This window comes from Dipodomys merriami, unplaced genomic scaffold, assembly GCF_024711535.1.
Source record: "Dipodomys merriami isolate MVZ:Mamm:240054 unplaced genomic scaffold, mDipMer1.0.p SCAF_5, whole genome shotgun sequence".
Taxonomy (NCBI): Eukaryota; Metazoa; Chordata; class Mammalia; order Rodentia; family Heteromyidae; genus Dipodomys; species Dipodomys merriami.
Genome location: NW_027206068.1, coordinates 72,789,727 through 72,816,164, shown reverse-complemented (window position 1 = coordinate 72,816,164; position 26,438 = coordinate 72,789,727). Strand labels below are relative to the sequence as shown.

The window sequence follows — 26,438 nt, the reverse complement described above, 5'->3', positions numbered from 1 at the left end:
ACAGGTTATCAGATATAGATAGATAGATAGATAGATAGATAGATAGATAGATAGATAGATAGATAGATAGATAGATAGAGAGATAGAGAGATAGATAGATAGATAGATTGGTGGGAGAAATTTAGCTGTGTTCTACAACCAACTCAAACACTTCCCCATATTTCCTTAAAGAAAAACTCCCACCTAGGATGGACATGTGGCCGTCAGTGTAGTGAAATGATTTCAAGTCAGAAGACTCCATTTCAGACACTTAAATCTGGCTTTGATGCTACCTTAGGCAGAAATCTCAACTTTCTTGAATCCGTAGCACTGAATTTTGCTCCTTTTAGAGTTCCTCCTTAGAACCTTGTCATGCCCCAGGTGATGTGACACTGACACTGTAGCCGGAACCTGTGAGTATAACTCAGTTCTCAGCACCAGCAGAGGAGTAAGCTGTGTCTGGCGCCAAGAGGCACAGGGAGCAGCCAAATGTAGTCTTGTTTGGGGCCAGACAAGTCGGTAAGCCATGCTATATTGTATACTATGTTCTGAGTTAGAAAGCAAACCAACAAGCAAATGTGGTGGCTCAAAATGGAGAAGTAGAAGCACCTCATCCAGCTGTGATAAAGACATTATGGAAAAGGCCTCTTGACTCAACTGAAGGACAAGGAATCTTGAAAATACAGATACTCAGTGTGAAGAAGGACTTATCTAGAAGAGCAATCCAGGCACCAGTGACAATTTCTTCTGAGTACAGCTTGTCTGTAAAGTGTGTGTGTGTGTGTGTGTGTGTGTGTGTGTGTGTGTGTGTGTGTGTGTGTGTGTGTGTTGGAGGTGAGGGAGGAGTTGGGGGACACAGAACGGGTAGAAAAGAGCCATGGTGGTGCCTTCTGACTTCCCAGCCTGTCTGGGTGGTATTTCTGTCATCTCTCCATCCACCCAGAGTGAAGAGGAGATGTCTGATTGCCTCTGCCCAGGCCTTCATTCTAATGCAGGAAATGCTACTGTATTTCTGTAAGCCTTTTGTGACCTTACGAGTACACGTAGCCTTATCAAAATGTAAAACGACATAAGTCCAGGCATGGCGTTGGACTCTTCAATCCACAGAACCACGTGGAGCCCTGCCGCATGGGATTCAAGCTTCCACCCTCAGGAACATTCAGGGGAGAGGGAAAAAATTAACTATCCTTTGCATCACCTTAGCCACAGCCCCAAAAATGTATCTGAAATGAGCAAAGAGTTAAAGTAGAAAAAAATCAACCAAAAACTATGATCAAGTCCGGAGGAAAATCAGAAACTGTGTATTATTCCCACAGTGGTTCAAGCACCAGCTTTCTGATATAAAATAATTCACCCTGGAGGCAGAATAGTTTTCCTGTTTGTAAATGTCAAGGTAACAGGTGTGCTGTAATAAAAAAAGATCCTCAACTCAGTGTTGGACAACATGTTTAAAATCATAATCCTTTCAATAAAATAAAAATTTTAAAAATATTTCCTTAACAAACAAACAAAAAACAAACTGAAACAATGCAGAATCCAATAGCTACTGAGAAGAAAACAGCACAAAATAATAGGATACAAGAGCCAGGTACAGTGGTTTATGTCTCTAATCCTAGCTACTGAGGAGGCTGAGATTTGAGGATTGAGATTTGAAGCCAGCCCAGGCAGGAAAGGCCACGAGACTAATACTAATAGGCTACTCAGAAAAAGCCAGAAATGGTGTTGTGGCTCAAGCAGTAGAGTGCTAGCCTTTAACAAAAGAAGCTCAGAGACAGCGCCCAGACCCTGAGTTCAAGCCCTAGGGCAAGCAAAAACCACAACAAAAAAAATAGGATGCAACATGAATTCCTTACATTACTAAGAAAATTAAAAGCACTAAGGAAAAGTGACATGAAAGTGACCTTTGGGTGAAAATCTGGGAACAAGGCTATGGGTATTTTTTGTTTGTATTTTAATGTTAAACAGGCAAACACAATAGAACTACTTTTAATACCTTTAAATGTCACGGCTTATTGCCGTGGCTATTACCAGCAAGCATAAATCTCTACTCTCAAAGCAAAAAGATAAATGAACAATGTGATTGTTCATTTTCAGAGCATAGGAAAGGATGCTAAAAAAGGAAGAACTGGTTTGAATTGTTAAGGTAATAATATTTTTAGTTCTTGAAGAGTATAGAGAGAGAGAGAGAAAGGGAGCAACAGAAAGAGCAGGCATCTTCTCAATTTTCTTTAATTTTTTTCAATAGTAAATGTGTGAAAAAGTCATTATTTTTTTAAGGTTATGAAGACAAGAGTCTACTGAGTCTAATATGCCTGACTTAAGCAAGTTGCTAATGGAGACTTTATTAGGTGAAATCCTCCTGATTGTCTTGGAAATAATTCACTTTGTTTCTTCTCAATCCTACACTGGAAAGGAACCCAAAAGTTTGAAACTTATTCTAATTATGGGAGAGTTGGTAGAGAAGACTGGAGGGCTATTCATTTGGTGTTCAGCAATTGTAATTGTAAGGCTTGACGTACATTATTTTGTATGTAGTTGTTTATGTTCTAATCTTGTCTAATGGAGAGACTCTTCAGGGCCGCCTATGAAGTGGTGCTTCATGTCCTTATGAAGACAAGACCTGCTCATTTGTGCCTTTTCTTTCTTTGTGTAAGCTACACAGTTGCCAGTGGAATTCACAGAACTAAAGGAATAAGTTCTGCTATTCAAAAGCATGATCAAGGCTACAAGCTCATACATAAAGGGAAGAGGGTCCTGCTTTACCAACTCAGCATCCCTCCTCCTACTGCCAATGTTCTTTGCTGTTTAAGGCATTGGGAAAATGTTAACAGGGATATGTTCTCATGGTTCTGAGTGTTTATTCTAGAAAATAAAGAGATTTAGAAAGGGTGTTAATTGTGTTTGCTGTTGTTACTCATTCTCTATTATTGTCTGGACCCCAGTTGGCTATGACTGTAAGGAAACAACTTATATGATTTTTTGTTAAAGAAGGAGAAGCTTTTGGTGAATATTCACTTTAAGCAGTAATCTCCACAGTTAAGAAAATGAGCATTTGAAATTTACAATTGGGAGTGCAATACATAATATTCAAGAGTCTGATACTGGTAGCTCACATCTGTAATCCTAGCTACTCAGGAGGCTGAGATTTGAAGATCATGGTTTGAAGCCAGCCCAGGTAGGAAATTCCATAAGCATCTTCTCCCTAGCTAACTATTCAAAAGACAGAAGTGGAGCTGTGCCTCAAGTGATACAGCAGGCAGTTATGAGTGAAAAAGCTAATGGTTAGTGTCCAGACCTTGAGTTCAAGCCCCAATAACACCACCAAAGAGTAATATTCAATACCTTTCTTCAGTCATTCAGAAAATATTGGTTGGAATTTGAGTGTGCACCTACTATTTTGTTACAGTGGCTTAGGATTGTGTGATACAATTTACATGAATTTTCTAGCTTCTTAAATATGAAAAAAGAAAATAAGATGAAAAGAAAATAAGAAAATTAGCAGATACTAAAGGGATAAATGTTTAATCTCAAGAACCTACAACTGCAATATATTTTGGAATAGATGAGATAGAAATGGTTATCTGTTAAAACTTTACTGGATGCATATTTTTACCTAAATATCCTTGGTATTTTAGGAGAAATAGCCCAGAGTACTAAGAATTTATTAAGATGAAGATTGAGGAACTATAGTCAAGTGTGGTTATAATAGGAGAGTTTTTAGGCGTGACCTGATCAAACAGTTAATTTCCTGGTACACAAGTCAGGGAATTTGGCTACTGAACACAAATGATAATTAGGCAAAGATGTCTCCTAAGGCAAAATAATAATCAAGACCCATATTCATAGACATAAAATATATTTATCCTCAGATCCTCTTAGAGTAGATATCTGATTAAATATTTATCCTTTCTAGTTTTTGTAAACCTATGCAACCACATTCATCAAACATTTTTATACAGAAAGAACCAAAAACAATGTGTTTCAATATCATGTTAAAAGGAAAATTTTAAAGCCCATTACCATAATTGAGCATTCACATATTTTCCCCTCTTTTAGACAGTCAGTTGTTTATATTATTATACGAATGTAAAATTTCAGACCTCATAGCTTGTCAAAGATCGTAAGATTGATTCGTGTAAGCCAGTTTACAATGACAAATTCTAAGTAGCAAATACTAAGACAGTTAGAATTTGCTGCAAAAATAATAGGAGCCTCCTTAGTGTAATTTACTGAAAAACTCTTCATCTCAAGTATCTAAAGTCTAAAAGCTCATTTAGGCCAATTAAGTCTAGCTTACTCTGCTAAATCCAAAATCATCATACTTATCATCAAAGCCTTTACAAACAGTATTTTCAGGCACTCTAGCAAACCTATTGGAAACAACTATATATGTAAGGCTATTAAACAAATCTATTTTAAACCCTCAATGTGTAACATATGTAGCCCAATGTGACTAATGTATTCACTGAGACTTAAAGACTCTCCAGGATACCTGGGATTTGTATTTCTAAAAAAGAGGACTACAAAACATAGTCTAGGCTGATTTGACTGACCAATGTGCATTTGTGTGTGTTCATAGTTGCTATGGGTGTCTTACATCTTAGTACATGGCGATTCAGGGAGATGCTACAAAACCTAGACACAATTTCTATTGGATGAACAAAAGCAAGGCATAGAAACACTATTTGCTAATTAAAATAGCATATCCAAAAATTAGTCATCGTCCAACAAATGATTCCAAATTCTGCCACTTTAAACAAATATCAGTGATGAGAAAATATGTCATACATATAATTTTATAAAGATGCCAAATGTCAAAATGTTGGCTTACACTTGAAACTTGAAATTACGAGGAATAAATTAACATTTGTAAGCGTTAGGCAGCAGATTATCCAATTGGAAAGCTGAATACAAAGACTGCAAGGTCTTTAGAAGCAAGCATTTATTTAAATTTGTTTTCCGATTTTCCTTTTATGATGTTTTTTTTCAAGTAGTTGTACAAGGTGGTTTCAATTTAACATACGCACTTGTGTGTACAGCGTGTCTTGACTAGATTCACCCCTTTTATCATTCTGCCTCCAGCTTTCCTCTCCCTACCTGCCTCTTCAAGGCTTCTAGTTCAGTTTTCATGTATACAAACTTGGGCATTAAGACTGCATTTTCCCACCATTCCTCTTTTCTTTTGTTCATCCCTCTCTGTAGAGCTGCAATGAACATGGATTTGCTGGTTTTATTCTTGTATCATGACTTGCCATTTTTCTGATAAACGCCCAGGGACTGGTATTGTTGGATTATAGGCTAGTTCCATTTTCATTTATTTTTTGAGGAATCTCCATACTAACTTCCACAATGTTTGCCCTAATCAGCAGTTGTTGATGTCTGTGACTGAGTCACAAGGAGTCTCAATAAGTTTCTGATTTGCTTTCAGGGTCCATTTGTTTGAGGGACATTTTCTCCAACAGTTTTTCCTTAGGACAATGTTTGCATTGGTCAGGTGTGTATTTAGTCACTCACCAAAGGGAAGAGAATAACAGTAAGCTCTCCTAAGTCAGCCAAGTAGCTGGCCACAAGAAAATCACTGGAGTAGTTCTCTGTTTTCCAAACTTAGTGGCTTGGGTCTCAAAAGTGTCCTGGTGCTAAACATTTGTTCACTAATTTTCTCTCTCTATGCCTTTTGAGAACAGCGGATTCAGGAAATTCTTCCACCATGCCTTTCTGTGTGTGGGTATTTTGTGTGAATGGCGACAGAGAAGTAACTACCATAGCGATTCAAACAAACAAACAAATAAATCAGTAAACAAATAAGGAAGACACAAACATACAAAAACAGTACAGGAAAAGCAAGGACCTCTTGCCCTCATGTAAGAAGCCCCGTCTCTGCTCTGAGAGCCATCTGGCTGCAATTAATTCCTGGCTTCTTCTGTTTAGAAACACTAGGGAGAATGTTTCATTTTCTGCTAGGCTCTGTCTCTCTGCTTTCTACACTTTTTCCTGGTGATTTTGCCTAAGCTAGCCTTTCTTTTGAGCCACATACCAGTTGCTCCTCCATGCATGGGGGGAAAAGAAAAAGTTAGCCTCGTTAGCCTCCCAAAGGTTTTCGATTTTTCAGGATCAGAAATTTAAAGAGTTCTGGAGAAAAAAAGATTTTTTTTAAATCTTCCTTACGTGTAGAATAATTTGTTTCTGTTGTTTGTTTTTACTGAGGATCATACAACTAAGATATAAATGTTTGGCTCTATAATATTTTTTTAGAATATCCAATTCTAAAGATTTTAAGATACTAAGAACAAAATAATATTTCAAAACCAACAACATAATCTCCTTTCCTTTGTTTTTTTTGTTTTTTTTTTTTTGTTTTTTTTGTCAGTCATAGGGATTGAACTCTGGGCCTGGGCGCTGTCTTTAGCTCAAGGCTAGTGCTCTACCACTTGAGCCACAGTACCACTTCTGCTTTTCTGGTGGTTAATTGAAGAGAAGAGTCTCACAGGTCTTTCCTGCCCAGGTTGGCTTTGAACTATGATCCTCAGATCTCAGCCTCCTGAGTAGCTAGGATTACAGGAGTGAGCCACTGGCACCTGGCATAATCTCCTTTCTTTAAATTGAAAGTTTTGAAATGAAAAGGCCTGGAAAAATTTAGGTTAATCTAAGTTATAAACTCAGTAAGAAAGATCATTAAAATTACTCAAAATACCTTATTATGATAATATACTTTGCACATATATAAAGATATATTTTACACATACTGAGATCCTATTTATCCATGTCTGGTGCAGTGTTGGCACATAGGTTTGAATGAATCAAAACCATTTTCTTCCCATTTCTCCACTTTGCCTCTGAGTTGGCCTATTCAGTGGGTTTAACAAAAGGGCAAATTGAAGATAAAGAAGTAGGGCAAGTCAAAACAGAATGTCAAATACCCTGAAGTGCTAAGAAACTCAGCTTTCAGATTTTTCTGTTCTCAAGCATCTGTTCTTTTTTTATTGCGAAAATACTGTACAGAGGAGTTACCATTACATGGTAACTCCTCGGGGGGGTCTGAACTCTGGGCCTGGTTGCTGTCCCATGGCTTAAGGCCAGAGCTCTACCATTTTAGCCACAGCTCCACTTCCAGGTTTTTTTTTTCTTTTTGCTTATGTGGTGCTGAGGAATTGAACCCAGGGCCTCAGGCATGCAAGGCAAGCGCTCTGCCACTGAGCCACCCTCCCAGCCCGTGAGTACATTTCTTAACAAGCATTGTTGCCCTTCCCATCTCCCTGCCCCCCACCAAAGTTGTAAAGTTCATTTTTCAACATAACGTCTTTACATCTCATTGTTGCAATGGGCCCACCTGTATCCCTATTTAAACAATTTGTTTTTTCCCTTTCCTTCCACAAAGTGTACCAACATCAAGTACAGTGAAAACAGGGGTTATACTGGTGGGGGAGTGACATACAAAGCAACAAAGAAATCATCTTATAAATATGTTACACCTTGCCCATAAAAACAAACACATTTTGAAAGTGAAAGGTTGGAACAAAATCTACCAAGCAAATGGCCCTCATAAACAGGCAGGAGTTGCAATCCTAATAACAGATAAAATAGACTTCAAATTAAAATTCATTAGAAGAGATAAAGAAGGTCACTTCATACTAATTAAGGGATCTCTCCTTCAGGAGGATATTACAATTCTAAATATCTATTCACCAAACAACAGAGTATCCAAATTTATCCAAGAAACACTACTTTCCTTCAAAGCTCACATAGATCCAAAGACATTAATTGTTGGGGACTTTAACACACCACTATCCCAACTAGATAGATCAACTTGGCAAAAACTCAACAGAGAACTAAGTATCTGTTCTTAAAAGGCAAATGGTCCTTCAACAGATAACACATCCACTATGGATTCATAGTTATATAATAATGGTATATCAGAGAATAAGAAAATGGGGGTGGGACACCATCTGTTTAGTTCTCCTAATTGTCACTTTCATTGTTTGGCCACAGTGTTATAAGGGATATAAGCCATAGATTTATTGGTCAATATCAGTTACTGGGCCATGATTTTTCCCTTAAAATTAATTTTTTATATTACTAATGATGAAACCCAGAGCCCAGCATGTAATAGGCCATTGCTCTCCCATTTCAATAGATAGGCCTTTGGTTCTCTTGCACTTATTTTTTGTCATAGGGTCGCACTAACTTATCCTGAATTGGCCCAGAACTCAGGACTGATACTCTTGCTTCCTGAGTAAGCTGGATTGTGGGCATGTGAATCAGGCCTGGCTAGCCATGGCTTCTTCCTTATTCATTTTCATTCCTCTTGCTGTTGGCTAGACTCTATGGATTGTATTCCTGATGTGCGGTATACTTGATGTAGCTTGACATTTCCCAATATACCAGCCGAGTCATGGTCTCGAGTCATATTTCCTCTCAAAACTCCCTAAAGAAACATTTTTATGGCTCTGCTTCCTCTCATTGGAGCAGTTGTGGATCCATCAGTACTGTGATACTTGTTTCCGAGGCTGTGACATCTTATTATTGTCAAGTACCATGTAGTATTTCTCATTGTTTTAGTGCATGTTCAAGATTTCATAGTACTAGGCAGATCTCCAGTGTTATTATGTTGGAATGGTTCATTCCTTGTTTCATATTTTCCTATCTATTCAATGACTTCTTTAGAAAAGGAATAAAAGTTCCATTACACTGACATCTCAAAGCAGAAATTTTGATAACTAATTGTGATTTACCAAATCACTCATGCCAGAACCTGATGAAAATCAAGCTATAAAAAGATGTCTTAATTAATGCTGGTTGTAAATCAAAATGTCTTTCTGTTATTTATATTCTTCTACCTTGCATATGTATCTTTCACAAAGTAGTTTTTAAAGCTGATTAAATCTTCTTCATATACTCTGAAGATTTTTTTTTTGCAGCTCTCATTCTATATTTATTATTCTTTTTTTCTTTTCTTTCCCCCCCTCCAGTCTTGGGGCTTGAACTCAGGGCCTGGGCACTGTCCCTGAGCTTCTTTTGCTCAAGACCAGCACTCTACCACTTGAGCCACAGTGCCACATCTGCCCTTTTCTGTTTATGTAGTACTAAGGAATTGAACCCAGGGCTTCATGTATGCTAGGCAAGCACTCTACCACTGAGCCTCATTCCCAGCCCCATTACTCTTCTTTTCTATTTTTTGTTTTCTTTCCCTTTTTGTTTTTCTAAAAAGTTATGAAAAAAAGTTTCGGTGATTTTTTTTTCTTTCTTCTCCTTTTCCTTTTGTTCTCTTCTTCCTCTTGGATTTTCTATTTTATTTGCTAATGGTCTTTTCCCTCCTTGCTTCCTTTCTTCTTCCCTCCCTCCCTCCCTCTCTCCCTTCCTTCTTCCCTTCCTCCCTTCCGTCTCTCTGTCATTCTTCCCTCCCTCCTCTCTTCCTTTGTTCTGTCCTTTCTTCTTCCTCCCTTTTAATTCCTTTTATGTTTTATTGCTTGAACTGGATATTGTTTGAGAGGATTTTTTATTTAGTATCTTCTATTTTTCTCCCAAACATTATTAAGGTAAAATTGATGGCTAAAAGACATATGTATATATATATATATATATATATATATATATATATATATATATACCCATATATATATATATATATATATGGGTATATAACATGATGAACATGATGTTTTGATATATGCTTACACTTACAAAATGATTAACTGAGTTGGGTACCAGTGACTCACACCTATAATCCTAGCTATTCAGGAGGCTGAGATCTGAGGTTTGCAGTTCAAAGCTATCCCAGGCAGAAAAGTCCTGGTAGAATTCTTATCTCCAATTAACCACCCCCCAAAACAGAAGTGGCACTGTGTCTCAAGTGGTAGAGCTCTAGCCTTGAGCAAAAGAGCTCAGGAACAGTGCCCAGGCCCTGAGTTCAAGCCCCATAACAAAAAAAATAACTGTAGTTGACTAATATATTCATGCCTCATACAACTCTCAATGATGCTTGTGCTGAGAATCCTGATAGTCTACTCTTAGCAATTCTGAAGTACAAAGCACAGAATTATTTAAAAGGGCTTCAATATCACTGTGAACTTTACTTCCCATATCTCCCCTCTTCTTCATTCTTGTCCATGACCTTCCTTGTTTTTACTAGTCAACATTAATTGTCTTCTTCGTGATTCACATGTACTCAAGAGAATAGTCTTTCCTTTATAGATTTTCAATTCTTGATATATTTATATGGATCCCTCTGAGATTTATATTTTTGCCCCTAAATGTATACTCTTTATGAGCTGCTGTTAACTTCAAAATTACAAGCAACTAATGAATAGCATGCTGTTAAAGTCTCAAACTCACTTTAATACACTTTCACACACCTGAATTCTGAGCTCTGGAGGAAAAGTAGAAAAACATCAAATCTATTCATCCTACGTGTCAGTAGACACTATTAATAAAAAGAGAAGAAAGCAGTCTAGGACAGTTTGTTCTCCATATACAGTACACTCATCATTTTAAGCATCTTTTAAAGTGATTTTTTGTTTTGTTTTATTGCTGTTGTTCTATTGATGTTCTTTTTGTTGTTTGCTTTGTGTGTGTGTGTGCGTGTGTGCTTGCACACGTGTGTGCACCTGCACCAGTGATGGGGCTTGAACTCAGAGCCTCTTACTGTCTCTTAGCTTCTTCACTCAAGGCTGAAGCCCTACCTCTTAATCCATGCCTCCACCTTTTTTGTTGTTAATTGGAGATCAAAGTTTCAGAGTTATCTGCTTAGGCTGGATTCAGCCTTCCAAGGAGCTAAGATTACAGGCGTGAGACCCCCCCAGCACCTGGTTTGATTTTCTGTTGAAGAAAGCTTTCCTGAACTCAGAATGTCCACAATATTTTGGATTTATTGCCCTGATGACATCAATAGTTTGGCTTACTGTTTGTTTTCCAAGACATCTGTGGTGTTTGTGTGTCTTCTAGTAGAATTGGCAAGCATGGTTTGGGGTGCTTGTTAATATGTGTTGTGTGATGGTCTATACTATTTTTGTCATTGTTCTTGGTCGTGGGGCCTGAACTCTGGGCCTGGGCGCTGTCCCTCAGCTCTAAAGCTCAAGGCAAGCACTCTACCACTGAGCCACCTTCCCAGTCTGATAGTCTATACTTTTAAGTGTGGACATAAACATCACAGGTTTCTATTAACATGCTTATTGGCAAAGAACTGGAAAAGGGCCTCACCGCCTCGCTTGTTGATCTTGGCGTAGCCGGGAGCGTAGCTGGCTGACATGGAGGAGGAGCTGCTGAACGCGGAGTGGGGGAGGCCAGAGACCAGCGGGTCGTCACATTTTTCTGAAAAGACAAGACAAGAGTCTTAATGACACTTGTAAATTAATGATCGCAATAATGATTGCTCTTGAAAGAGCACGAGCTGGTTAAAAAAAATACAAGAGATAGTAGAAAGTTTAAAGTCTCAGAAGCAATTAGCAGCCAGAATTTCAGTAACTCGATTGTACCCGATATACTAAATAAAAGGAACACTTTCAACAAGAACTTCTGATTGTTAGAGGTGTAAGTGCAGCAAAATGAGTTGTCTCTAAGGGATTCACCTTGCACCTGGTATCTAAGAAACACAAATAAAACGGAGGCTTTTTGTGATACCACATTTTCGTATTTGGTATGTTGGAAAACTTGAGCTATTTATGCATTTCAGGGATGAGACACAATGAGCTCAGAGTAGAACAAAATGAAGAAGGAGTCTATCAAGGGCACAACAGAGGTAAGACAGACCATTGCTAATCTATGTGAGTAAGATTTCAGCTGCCTGCCATAAAGATATACACCAGTACACCATCATACCAAGATGGTGATACCATCTAGTGTACTTAAAAAATGCAAGGGGATCAATCTCATATGGTGTTTTACTCTAATGAACAAAAGAGACAGATGTTCATAAGGGAGAACATGGAATTATCAGCAACTTGAAAAGTATTACTATCCAAAAAAAAAAAAAAAATGAAGCGGTTTCCAATATACTCAAATGATTCCCTGCCCTGGATGATACCTCAGTTCTATTAGTATAACATTTGGTGCCCAGCTTCCCAGTGCTGTTAATAACCCCATTCTCCTGACTCATTAGCTGCTTGTGCTCTAGTTCCTCTGACAGATCGTTATTTGTTCAAATGTGTACATTTTCCCCAAAGGTCAAAGAGTAGGCGTCTGGAGCTGTCATCTGTTTTCTTTCCCCTCAGGTAGGTTCCATTGAGGGTTTGTTCTGCTTTGCATCCTGGAAGATCTTACAATCTCACAATGCACCTCGTCATTGTAGCTGTCAACCTGGTCCATGCAGCTAGCTGCCAGCAATGGCTGTGGTCAAAGAGTTCACCAACCCACTTTCTTCCTCTCTCCCCCTTCCCAACCTCCCCACCCCCCCAGGTATCTTTCTTCATATAGCAGCTAAGAAAGACAACAATCTAAATGACAAGGGAAGGGGACAACTGCTGATCCGAATGGTAAAACTTCTCAATGAATACAAAATCTTTCACTTTATATGACAGTTTTGTAAACAGATACTTTTGAAACAGATTGTGACTGTCTTTATACTTTGACATTTAATTCAGTACAGAATATAATCATGCTCATGTGCCATCTTCCTAGAGGTGTTGCTGAATAACAAAGATAATTAAGATATTTAGGGGCTGGGAAGGTGGCTCAGTGGTAGAGTGCTTGCCTTGCATGCATGAGGCCCTGGGTTCGATTCCTCAGTATCACATAAGCAAAAAGAAAAAAAAGCCGGAAGTGGCGCTGTGGCTCCAGTGGTAGAGCGCTAGCCTTGAGCTGAAGAGCTGAGGGACAGCGCCCAGGCCCAGAGTTCAGGCCCACAACTGGACCTCCCCCAAAAATAAATAAGTAAGATATCTAACAACACTCAATGAGAATGGATCTGTCCATTTTAACTGCAGATTTCCATGCACTTGATTGGTAAGAAAATTAATAATGATTTATTTCTCCAGTATCATTGGTGACTTAACTCCAGTTAAATGAATATTCTAGAAAATGTCAAAATATACACTAGGTCTGTTCTCCATCACTTGGAATCAGGTTTGAAGCCTGCCATTGCCTATGGCTATGCTTTGCCTCCTGGTCCTTCACTATTCAGACAGAACAGCTCTGTTACTCTTCCTCCAGGGGCAAGTGTGCTCCCACCCGTGGCTTTCACAGTTTCTATTCAGAATGCTATGGCTCTGTCTTCTCCTCTCTGAAGTCTCTGCTCAACAACTAACTGAAGATAGGCCTTGCTACCAGCTGGCTGAGATTATCACCTTGAGATTCATGTTTCTCCACAGCCATTACAATCACCATGGTTTGACTCAAGTACTCTTATCTGACTGAATCCCCCACCAGGCCAAAAACTCCCTGGGAATAAAGTCTATTTGCTAAACTCTAACTTTCCCTTCATCTGAAGAGGGCTCATACTCTAAATACATTGTAGAATGAAGTTAAAAAGGAAGGAAAGAAGACAAACATGATGAAGAGGAAGAGAAGGAAGGGGAAAAGGAGAAGGAGAAGGAGGAAGAAGAGAGGAGACTGAAAGCTAAATAAACTCAACAAACAATCAAACAGTCCAGAAAACCAATGTCAAATATCAACCCGGCACAACATTACATTTTCAGAATGTGGTCTTTCATCTCCAACAAATGTTCACATATGCTCAGAACTCTGTTGAATAAGATACGGAGTTGAGCTATACATTTCAGAAATTTCAGGAAATCTCTGGAATTTCTAAACAGCATAAAAGTAGCAATAGAAAACTTAAACTAGTGTTTGTAAAAACTCACATAAGTGGAGTCCATTCCCCAGAGACACTGGGAAAATAAATTAGTACATATGATCTCACCATTCAAGTGTACACAAATCTGAAGTTAAAGTGAAGAAATTCATTCATATAATGACATGTTGTTAGATTTGTTATATTTCTAAATTAGATTACAAGTGCCTCTGGGAACTATGGAAGGTTTATTTGATTATATATACCCAGAAAACTCAGCGTAAAAGCCTGGAAAAGGGAACTTTTTTTTAAAGTAATTGTTTAGAAAGCCATTCTACAAGGTAAAGGATATTTATGTTCATTATTAAAATTTACTGTTTAACTTATGGTACTCTAAGATACACATCTTTGGTAATTTACTGTTTTTAGACTTGGGCTTTTTTGTTCTGTCCGGGTCCTGGGGCTTAAGCTCAGGGCCTGAGCACTGTCTCTGAGCTTTTGTAATCAAGACCAGTACTCTATCACTTGGAGCCACTGTGCCATTTCAGGTTGGTAACTAATTGGAGATAATCTCACAAACTTTCCTACCCTGGCTAGGTTTGAACTGTGATTCTCAAATCTCAGCCTCTTGAAATAGCTGAGGTCACAAGAGTGAGCCATCTGCTCGTGGCTTTAAGTGATGGCATGGATTCAAATGTTCCCATTATGGTGAAAATTGCTAATATCCACCCTTTATTATGTCACTCATTGGAACAAACATGTAGCTTGTCCCAACTTTGGAGGGACTTGATAGTTTTCCATCCTTGGGTGGCTTAGGTCTTAATGGTATGGAACATGCTAATGACAGAAAGGTGAAGTCATAGAGAGAGCGGGGGATGGATTGTGCAGGGCAACACTGACTGCAACAGATGCTGGAGGGGAAGCGGCCAAAAGGGAACCCATTGCACTGTCAGTGCGAGGGTACGGAGGTCCCGCCAAAGACTCCACATAGAGCTCCCTATGACCCAGCAATCCCACTTTTGGGCATTTACCCAAATGATCACAAACAAGACCACATTAAAGCTACCAGCACAACTATGTGTCACCATAGCTAAGATATGGAACCAACCCAGATGCCCCTCAGTAGATGAATGGATCAAGAAAATGTGTTATATATATATATATATATATATATATATATATATATATTCACACATAATGGAATTCTATGCTTCCATCAGAAAGTATGGTACCACCTCATTTGTTAGGAAATGGAAAGACTTGGAAAAAAATTATATTAAGAAACATAGGTCCCATGGTTTCCCTTATTTGCAATAAGTAGCATATGTTTAGGACAAGCCAAAAAGGTCAAAAGCTATGTACATATGACCATATAAGATGATGCTAAGTGAAATGAACCCCAAGATAGGGACTATCTATTGTTTTTTTCATGTATTTTTAATGTACTGTGTACTATGTACTATGATTGTTTTCTTTTGTAAGTTCTTCCCTATGGTATAACCCCTGTTTTCACTGTATTTGATTCTGGTGTCCTGCATCTTGTATATAACATTTTCTAATTTGGGAAAGGGAATAACAAAATAACAAGGATACAGGATGACCCATTGTAATAATGAGATGTACAAGACACTATGGTGAAAAAGATCTTTACAACTTCGTGGGGGGAGGAATTGGGAAGGTGGGGATGAAAGGGATGGTAGGGGAAAACCAAGGAGGGGGTAACAATGCTCAATAGGAAATATACTCATTACCTTATTCCTGTAACTGTAAACCGTCTGTACAGTATCTTCACAATAAAAACATATATAAGAGAAAAGGATGGGTTGGGGTCAAAGGGATGGGGTAGGCAAATAAAGAAAAGAAGAAGCAGGGGAGAATGCAGCCCGAAATTTAATGTATATCCTACAAATTTGAGAAGAGTGAAGGAAAGGGCGGGTTAGAAAATGATGGGCGATAATGTTGAATGGGATAGCATTGATCAAGTTGCATGATACTTATAAATTGCTTTGTTAAAAGGCAAGTCCTTTGTAAACTACTTAAAGATAGTTTTACAATGCTGAAAATAATATGATTAAAAAAAGAAGAGTCAGAGCCTCGAGGTGGAGAGAGGTGGAGGCACTTGTGCTCTGTGCTGCCTTGTGGAGGAAAGCCTCTTTGATCAGAAACATCAGAGTGTATATTGATCTGCAGGAGATGAAGAGGCTATCCCTCCAACAAACAAACAGACTCATGCTGGGAGAATCTTTTGTAGTCTCAATCTATGAAGAAGGCTAGATCATACTCGACAATGAATAAATGACACGTTTTCTAAAAGTAGACATTTAATGAATATGTATATATATAGTTATATTTGAACGTAAGTAAAATGAAGTTGGTAGAAGATTAAATGAACTGTCAGTTAATTGATACTTAGCATTTTAATTTTATAAGCCTAAGCCAGTTCATTCCTTATTAGATGAAAAATGACTTATTTAATAATGTATCACCTTAATAACGAAATATTAATTTTAACTTACTTAGAAAACAAGTAAATTAAATTTTAAAAGTTAAAATGATAAATGTAAGAGACATGTAATTGAGACTCACAGAATTCATATAAAATTGGGATGAGGATAACCATTTCTCAAATGGTTTCTGTAAAATGATCAGAATTTATACAGTGGTGATCTTCCATTCTCATGCGTTCAAGCATACTATCTAACCATATAATTCAAGAATAGTGCCACATTACTAATATCTCTTCTGCAGGGCTTTAATTACAAATATTTATCGGTACCTTATTTTATCCTCATACAATTCTCATACAACTTCATCCATAATAATACATCCCATTCCCCCCATAATGGAAGTAATAGCTGAACCAATGAAAGACTTCCACAGGAAGCAAAGAAAGAATAATAACATTTGGTAATTCAATACTCAGCAGAATATAATCAAATACTGAATGAAACCTGCTTATTTATCATGTGGGTCTATTTATGCCAGTGGCTTTTTAGACCTGATCCTATCATAAATGACCTCCACTGAATGTATAACTCCATCCCTACAGGTAACTCCCACATAATAACGAAGACATGTCTCCAAGTTCCTTTCAAATCCCGAAAATGCCAAAAAAAAAACAAAAAAAAAAAAACAAAATCCAGTATAGGAATACTGACAGCAGGCCAAATCCAGACCCTGGCTTGTTTTTAGAAGTAAAGTTTTATTGGACTCCAGCAGCACTCATTCACTGATGTCCACAGCGGCCCTTACACAACATGGAAATGTTGTCATAGAGACCAGATGACCTGTAAAACTAAAATATTTACTATCTGACCTTTTAGAGGAAAATGTTTCCTAGTTTCTTGTTGAATTTAACAACTATTTCAGGTATTCAGGGATAGGACTAATTAACATTCGTGTTCCATGTCAGGTAATGTTGCACGTAATGAATTGAATCTGGAGCACTGATGGATGGTGGGTAGGTAGAGAAAGGATTACAAACACTGTAGGAAGAAGAAACAGCTTACAAGCCACAGTAGATGTGGAATTTCCCAGTGATCTTGTAAGGGCACTCATGTTTACATATATTGCCATACTGACTATTATGATGAACTATCCACTTTTAGTTCCAACTGTAAAGTGATTTATACATGCAATAACTTCTAGAGAGTTGACTTGCATATACTCCATATTCCTCAGACAGCAAATACTAAGAAATCAAGCCGACCCTTTGAAAAAGCTATACATTTAATATAGTTGTAAATCAAAGGGAGAGAAGGAGATTGAAGTAATACAGCATTGCATTTTCCCCTTCCAGGACTTTTTCCAAAACTGTAAGCATCTACCGCCATGGCAAATATTTGGTTTCCACTGCCTTTCCCTTCCCGGGAATCTTGGATGAAAACTAGAGGAGCAGATGGGCCTTGGGTTTTATTTTCATACAATTTCAGTCAATCAGAAAGGCAGACAGACTGGCTGTAAGACTGCTGTACTAACTCAAGCTGGAAGAGAGGAACTCACTGGCAGAGAGACATTTGGAACTGGCTACTACCCTTTGCCAGAAAGCGCAGAGTAGAGAGGGTTGGTCTGTATGGAGGGATTGCAAAAGGGAAAGATTTCAGAGCATGTGTAATTAATATTGCAATATGGCAATGTATTTCTTGCTAAGAATAATGTGGAATGATGGATGTGTCTTCCATGTATACATGAGAAGGTCAGAATTACACTCAGGATAAATTTTTGATAGAAAATTTCAAAAGGAAGAGCAGGGAAAAGGGTGATGTGAAAGAGTATGATCAAAGTATGTTATATGCATGTATGGAAAAATCCCAGTAAAACTATTATATTTTATAATTAATAGATACTAATGTGTACAAGAAGTCACAAATAATGAGAAAAAGTTCCTTAAATCTTATCTGCTCAAGTTAAAGAACTTAGACTACATGCTTCATTTTATTTAATTTCCTTTTCTATTTTATTTCTATGCTGGTACTGGGGCTTGAACTCAGGTCCCCATGCTCTTGTTTTTATTTTGTTTTTTCTCCAGGTTGGTATTCTAGAGCCATGCCTCTAGTTGTGTGTGTGTGTGTGTGTGTGTGTGTGTGTGTGTGTGTGTGTGTGTGTGTGTTTGCTAATTCATTGGACAAGTAAATGTCATGGACTCTTATGCCTAGGCTGGCTTTGAACTTTATTCTCAGATCTCAGCATCACAAATAGCTGGGTTTACAGGCTGAGCAACCAATGCCAAGCTAGAATGTATTTTATAGGACAAGTTTCCTCAAAGAAATGTATTGCAAGTAAACAGCGAGAACTTCACAGCATTCCAGGACAGGCAGGTCTGGCTGGGTGGAGAGCAAGTGGTCAGTCACTCTGTCCTTCCTTCTGTAGAAGCAATTTGGAAAGGGGCATTATTCCCTGAGCACACCTTTCAGTGGTCTCCCTATGTCCAAATTATATCCAATGTCTAACTTATAATTGTGGAGCTACTTTACTCTGTGTTGGGTTTTGTCTCCGTTCCTGTCCAGAACCAGAGACATCCTTATCAACTCATCTTCTGCTTCCAATTAATAGGCTTCTACCTTTGCTCATTAAGGCCCAAACCATCTTGAGTTACAAGCAGAATGCTTGTAGGATGGAATTTCCTCTGAAAAGTTTTCTGTTTCCCTCTAATGATCTTTTCAAAGCCTGGAGCCCCACTTCATTCCAGGAGGGTATGTTGTCTCCTCCTGTGAATTGACCTCTGCCACTTCTTCTCCTGACTCTTGCCAACTGTGTTCACCAATCTGAGCATGCACCTGCCCGTGTACCTGCCTCAGCTTACTGTGGCCATTCTAAGGCTTGCTGAGTTGTTCCTCTCAGACAATTACCTGCCATTTTGGACAGATATATCATGCCTTTCATTATATTGTTCCAAAGACAGTGGAACAACTGAAGTATTGTTTATCGTGTCTAATAAAAATTTTCAGTATGTGAGCAAAAAGGTGACCAATGTCATGACCCAGATATTTCCTTGAGCAATCACTGAGATTAATGCAGCCTTTCACAGTTGGTTTCTTTTTTTAAATCAAATTTCAATGTTTCCTATAAGAGAAAACTCAGGTAGGATCTAGTCCCTGTATATTTCAGAGAATTTATCTCTATAATTTTGAGTCATTTTTTTAAATAATAGTTCCCTTTCAAGAAGAAAGGTAAAAAGCACCCAAAATCTAGATTTTATTTCTAGCAACATGAATTTGGGGAATTTATTTAAACCCCTAATTAAGTCTCCTTCTTCTATTTTCTCTTTTTTTAAATTCAAGGTCTTCCACAGTTTTCAGTTTTGTGTCAGTTGTATGCTTTTTAAAATCATCGCAATAAAAACAAATGGTTCAAAAGTCAGTGCTATGGGAGTATACTAGGAAAATGTTTGCACTTCCATTGGGGGGAATCTATTGATTTCTACTCCATTTGCTCTTTTTTATACCTTTATTTCCATCATATTTTTCTCCCATTTCATGATTTATATCTTGATTTATTTTGTAAGTCTTTCTTGCGTCTCTAGACTAGTTTTTGTTTGCGGAAATAACCTTTAATTCCCAATTTTGTAAATGTGATGCAAAGGATAGAGGAAAAAAAAGATCTTCATAATACATAAATTAGTCCTTCAACTTGTCTACACAGATACAGACACAACACTTAATGTAACACATCTATGTGTATCTTTGAATAGTCTCAAAAATACAAGTGCTAAGCTCATGTCCATGACAATCTTTTAATGCTCACAAGCAAAAAAAAATTATGTAGACAAGAAAATTTTTATTTGGCATTTATCATAGATTTTATGCAATGATATTTAGTAGAAAGTCTCAGACAGAGATAGGTACATTTTATATATTATATTTCATATCAAAATCATTTCTTAGTTATATTACGTTTTGCATGGCACAGGAAACGCAAGAAGGTAAGATCATTTTGTAAAAAGCACAGGATATATAATTAGATTTTGTCTACCTACATTACAATATAACTTAACAGAGATAGTGACCAGGAAAAAATATTCAGTAAGGTTATTTTCAAGTACTAATTTTATGAAACAGATTTATCAACTGAGTAGATACATCTCATCTAAAATTCCTTAGCAAAAATTATTCTGCAACCTCTTATCATTTTCTCTTCACATATTCCTGTTTTTTACCAAATACAGAAAACCTAATAAGAAACAAATCTCCCATCTTGATCCTTGCTATTTAAAGTACTCTGGATATAGATGGTTGTGGGGGCCATTAAACCAAAGTGAGAACATCAAAGCGTGTTAACAACAATCATTTGTGAAACACTTATGTGACAGGTGATAGTTTAACTATTTTGAGTGGAATATCTCCTTGAATTATTATAACAACCTCTTGAAATAGGGAGGGTTGCTCTTTCCCAGCCAGAGCAAGATCTTATGTCTATTGGATTCGAGAGTCAGGAGACACCTGAGCTCTGCCTGATTGCCAGCCCAGCCTTTGGAGATTCACAGTCGTTTCAAGGATGTGTCATCATGCGAGTCACATTTGGCTAATGGGAAGATCTAAAAATACTGAAGTTGGGAGGTGACTCTCCCTTACCCATTGTGAACCTAGGAATTCACTCAAGATCAATACTTATATATTGTTGAAATTTCAATATTGGTTATGCTGTATCAGACTCATCTTTTAACAGAAAGGAAAAGATTCCTGAAAGTTTTCATAGCTCTTCTCAGAAAGATGTATGCATACTCAGTCATTCACTTATGTCTACAGAGAGTATGTTCAACAAAGTACACGGATGTGATTCCCTTTATTTCTTCAATATGTATGTGTTGGGCATTTTTTCTTGCTTCAGTCTTCATCTCTTTGCAGTCCCTTTTCCTCTCCAATGCCAGATGGCATCATTTGTAAATGAGGATCAAATTAGACCACAACCTGACACACTTGACCTTGCTCCTCCTGTCATTAAATATAAAAGTCAAGCTCTACCCCTGCTAGGTTGGGGTCCATCTACAGTATCTCCAATAACATTTTCCTGATTCCTCCTCCAGGTCACCATGTTCTAAACTTCCTCTCTTTCCTTCTCTTGTTGAAGAGTCACTCCACCATCTCTGCTTCCCAGCTAAAATTTCTTCTAGGTCTAAAAGGGTTGCGTCCCTTTTCTTTCTGTCCAAGTTAAATACTCGCCCTCCTTCCCCTGACCACTCCATCTACATTAACAAATTCAGATTCCATCCTCAAGGCCTTCAGACATGACTCCACTAGTCAATCACACTCGCTTATTTAACTCGCAGCTCCAATCACAATCCGAACTTAGTTTGCTTATTTTTAAACTGTCATCTCTCTCCCTGTTAGGCAGATGTTAAATACCATGAGAGTCTTTAGTGTATTGTCCTGGCAGGGGCCTGAGAACCTGGAGTATCAGGTGAACCCTGATGTTACTGAATCACTGAATCACAGCCTATAACATCCATCAAAAAGTGAGGCTGGCCTGTGTTGGTGGCTCACGCGTGCAATCCTAGTTACTCAGGAGGCTGAGATCTGAGTATCATGGTTTGGAGCTAGCCAGGCAGGAAAGTCCCTGTGAGGCCTTTATCTCCAATAAACCACTCAAAAGTTGAAAGTGGCACTGTGGTACCACTCCCACCCTGAGTTCAAGCCCCACGAGTGATTAAAAATAATAATAAATTAAAACAGTAACACTGGCAAAAATCCTACCTTCATCTCAGGCTGCTGAGATGTATTCACTTTATCTGTTTAACTTGTAACAGACATGTATGCATTTTTTTTTCATTTAAATCTCCAAAATGTAATCTAGAGTAGGCTTTTTCCTTTGGCTTGTGAAATGATGATATTGTATGTTCTCTTCAGCTAGATCATTTCTTGATTCTTCTTGTTTTCTCTCTCTCTCTCTCTCTCTCTCTCTCTCTCTCTCTCTCTCTCTCTCTCTCTCTCTTTCTCTCTCTCTCTCTCTCTCTCTCTCTCTCTCTCTCTCTCTCTCTCTCTCTCTCTCTCTCTCTCTCTCTCTCTCTCTCTGTCTCTCCCTGTCTCAGTCTCTCTTTCTCTCTTGCTGTATAAGGGTTTAAACAGAAACCCTTTCATTTACTAGGCTTTCTCTACCATTTGAGCCATGTCCTCAGTCTTGCTTGATGCCACTTATTTTGGAGATGGAGTCTGGCAGACTTTTCTGCCTAGACTGACTTAGAATCTCAGATTTTAGCCTCTTAAGTAAATAGGATCCTAGGCCTGAACCACCACTGGTACAGAGCAGATCTTTATCAACTTATAATGAAAATAAAATTTGGAATACTTGAATTATATACAATTTTACTTAAATTATCTATCTATCTATCTATCTATCCATCTATCTATCTATCTAGAATGTGAAGTATATTTTGGTTCCAGTAAATAAATTTGGGAGAGTTGAAGATGAGAATTATTTTTTTGAGTTATTCATTAAATAACAATTTTTAATCTTCAAAGGAAGAGAATATTTACACATATATATGCATATGTATAATTTTTGTGACATAGAAGTCAGCACTTTAGTATTATTGTTTGTACATTGATCTCTCTTGGGGAAATGGAGCTTCTTCACAGAGTCAATAATGCATTTGGAATTATTCAGATAGTTTTGGAAACATTCAGCAAAATCTGTCAAATAGTTTCTAACAAGGGATATGCTCAATGCTATTACCTTAAAATTACTTCAGTTTTAATTTTATTTTCTTTTATATTGGTTGACTATCTATGCTCAGAAAGAAAGAAAACCCATAAAAGTCATATAGCTAAAAAAACTCAGTCATGCTTGTAAGTATTATGGTTGTAAATCCAATAGGAAATTTTGTGGTCTGCACAGATCGAGGGCAAATTACTTCAAAACGTGGTGCAAATTTTTCTGGACATCTAACAGCTGCAGTGTATTTCTGACAGATGGTCTAACAGACAAATCAGTTTGAATTATCTACTAAACTGTTAGATATTACAGAAGTAATAAATGTGTGAGAACTTTTTCAAAAGCAAGTTAGGCTCATGTCTCCACTCTCTTGATCTTCAAAAATTTCACAGGCATAAGTTCTATATAAAATGGGTTTTTAAAAATAAAATTTACTTTTCTCAGTATAAACTGAGAAGCTTTTTGAAATTTTAATTCCTATTACTACTTATTCCAAAACGGAATCTACACTGATAAATTGAGCAAAAGTTTTGACCTTGAAAACTGTGGGGACAGTAGTTTATTTTGTTGTTGTTGTTCCTTTGTTAACTTACTTCAAGAATCTCAAAGGCAGAGCTACCTACTACTTTTAATGAGCAAATCATTTAGAAACTGTCATGGTCAATTGCAATATGAGTAAGTGAACTTGAGTACTTGTAAAGTACTTCCTTTGGATCCTGCTCTTTAGAATGGCTATTTGTTGGTTTGCCTGCAATTGTCACATCTTTCCCCCTCTCACTTCATTAGCTAGATAATTCCGAGTCAGTATTTAATGATTAGTGACAACATTCTAATGGACTACCAAGTCCATATCTTGAGCAACTTCACTCGCTTTTCTCTTTAAATGATATTCAAAGTGCTATAGCTAAACCTCTCCTGGCACCACATGGTTAGTATCCTCAAAGGGAGCAATGGGAACACTACAGAGTCATCAAGAGTAAAACTGTAGAAGAATGTTAACTGCCAGCTTTAAAAACCAATAGATGGGGTAGTATTTATATTTTATGAAACCCAAACTGGTATATAAAATGTTTGAAAGAATATGTAAACAAACATTTTCACGTGCCGCCGCATGAATTATTAGATCATTGTGGTCTTTAAAAGTTCCTTTCTGCTTTCTACTGCTTTGAAATATTCCTTGATTAGTATTTTGACAGCACAAGACATGAAAAATAAATAGTGTTAAGTAGAACTACTTAGTGTTGCTAGGTGCAGGGATAATGCCCATTTCTTTGTTCAGCAGAGAGATGCACAAATGGGGGGCATAATCACCATGAACTAACTGTGGCAACAGTTTCTGATTATAATAGTAATGACTATATCATGTTTTTCAACTGGACACAATTCAATGAAAAGAAAACAAGAAAGGAAGATGGCTTGTTTGGGGTAGGTAGGTGCGAGTGCCCTGCTGTTTAGAACTGCTGGAGGATCTCATTGGTAAGCTAAACTTCTTAGCAGAAAGTGCAAGCAATAGCCTTCAGTATCCATGGAATGTTCTAGAATAAGAAGTGTGAGTGATAAGGTCCAGAAGTGGGAATCTGTTGACATGTTCTAGGCCTCAGGTGACCCGTGCAGGGAGAGTGGGAGAAGGATGGATAAACAGCAAAGAAAGAGGTGAGAACAGGAAAGGGAAACAAAACTTCTAGATCTGTAAAATGGCCCTAAGACTTTAAAATTCGCACAAAACGATCCATCCAGTGTTTGGAGCCTTGAAAACTAAGCAGAGAATTTGCAGTGTCATCTAGACAGGAATTGAGAGCAATGAACACTTTCTAGTCAGAGATATTACAGAATGAAAGTAAAGTTATACAATCTAAATGTTGTCTGCTTCAAAGCTTCTGTAATGAGAGAGATTCCCAGAGAATGAATTCCAGATGGGAAAAGAAAGTGCAAAGCTTAAAAAAAAAGAAAAAAGAAAAAAATAATGTAATCTGAAATAGAAAACAGAGAAAATCTACTGAATTCTGCACTCAGGCATCAAGAGATGGAGGGGAGTTTGTTATTACACCTTGAAATAAGAAACAGATGCCCCAGCCCTGGGAAATAAATGAGCCATGTGTACTGGTGGTCCTCACACTGAACAAAAATCTTCCTTTGGATCCCACTCATGAGGATGTTGTTTTCCAGACATGTACATTCTCACAGAAGACCCGAAAACCAGAGCTCTCCTTCCTGGTCAGTTGCCACTCTCTTGAACAAGTCACTCTATCAGGGTTTCCATGACTATGAGTCCAGTTCTTCATATCATACAACATTCATGAAAGTACTAAACTGTAAACCTAGCTTACTCCTCACTAGCAAAAATTGCTTTACCAGTCATCTTTTTAATGAAGAAATTGTATTTGCTTATTTGCTTTGAAAGGGATTGAACCCAAGGCTTTACACCTGCTAGGAAAGGGTTATCACTACTGAGCTACAACCCTAGGCCCACACTTCTTTAAAACATTTACAGAGAAGAAAATAGATGTGTGTGTGTGTGTGTGTGTGTGTGTGTGTGTGTGTGTGTGTGTGTGTGTGTGTGTGTGTGTGTGTGTGTGTGTGTGTGTGTGTGTGTGTGTGTGTGTGTGTGTGTGTATTGGTACTATGGCCTTAGCTATTTTGGCTCCAGGCTGGTGCCACTTGAGCTACAACTCCACTTTTTCCTTTGTGGTGGTTAACTAAAGGTAATATTCATTATAGACTCTCATACCTGGGCTGGCTTTGAACCAGGACTTTCAGATCTCAACCTCCTGAGTAGCTAGGATTATAGGCATGAGCCACTAGTATTCTGCTTCAAAAGAGACTTAATGCTGGCATGGGTTATAGTAAAATGCTGAGAGAAAAAAATCTCACTCCTTTACCCCTTTCCAGGCTTGAAGCATTTTTTTGTGATCCGATGAACATCAAAATAGTAGATAATGACGTTGCTTTCCTTTGTCAATAAAGCCCAGGACATGCTGTCTCCACTCATTTGAATATATCTAGATTTCCAATAAATTGTCATCCATTTATTTCTACATTCACAGCACAAAGTGGCTCATTGTCTGGTTATATCTTAACAATTGTTCTTTTCTGGGAGGAAAAGATATTACTGACTCAAAAGAGAGAAAAAAGCATTCACATAAAGAGACTTTTATTACTTACCCTCAAATTTTGCCTTATGATTATCCTACCACATTCCAAAATGATGAAGGAAATTATGGGACAGATTAGAAAAAATGATAAAATACCACTCTGTGACCTGTATTTAGGACATTTGTATTATGACATTTGTAAAAGCATGAAAATATAGATGTATGCTATATAATAATGCATCTTCACTATAACATAAATATTTAATACTAAATACTTGAAATACATTTGACTTATTGTGGTGATGTTTGGAGCTCTGAAGTTAAATATTCTAAGAATGTGGAGATTAGGAGGCCTGAGAATGTGCCCCTGTCCATCCCTTATTATTTTTCAGTCTTGGATATATCTATTAACATCATACAACCTCAGTTTTAGCTTTGGTAAGACGTTAATGAAATCAAAGTTAATGAATTCTTCCTAGAGATCACTAGGAGACCTAGGC

The 26,438-nt window shown here is 37.7% G+C and overlaps 1 protein-coding gene across 1 annotated transcript in view; it reads right to left on the bottom strand.

The window, feature by feature from the left end:
• Cntnap2 (contactin associated protein 2) overlaps nt 1-26,438 on the bottom strand; it is a 1,671,549-nt gene that overhangs the window by 1,199,537 nt on the left and 445,574 nt on the right. The window contains exon 2 of the mRNA XM_069996967.1: nt 11,173-11,283. Coding sequence (XP_069853068.1) covers nt 11,173-11,283 — 111 coding nt within the window. The remainder of the gene's footprint in view (nt 1-11,172; nt 11,284-26,438) is intronic.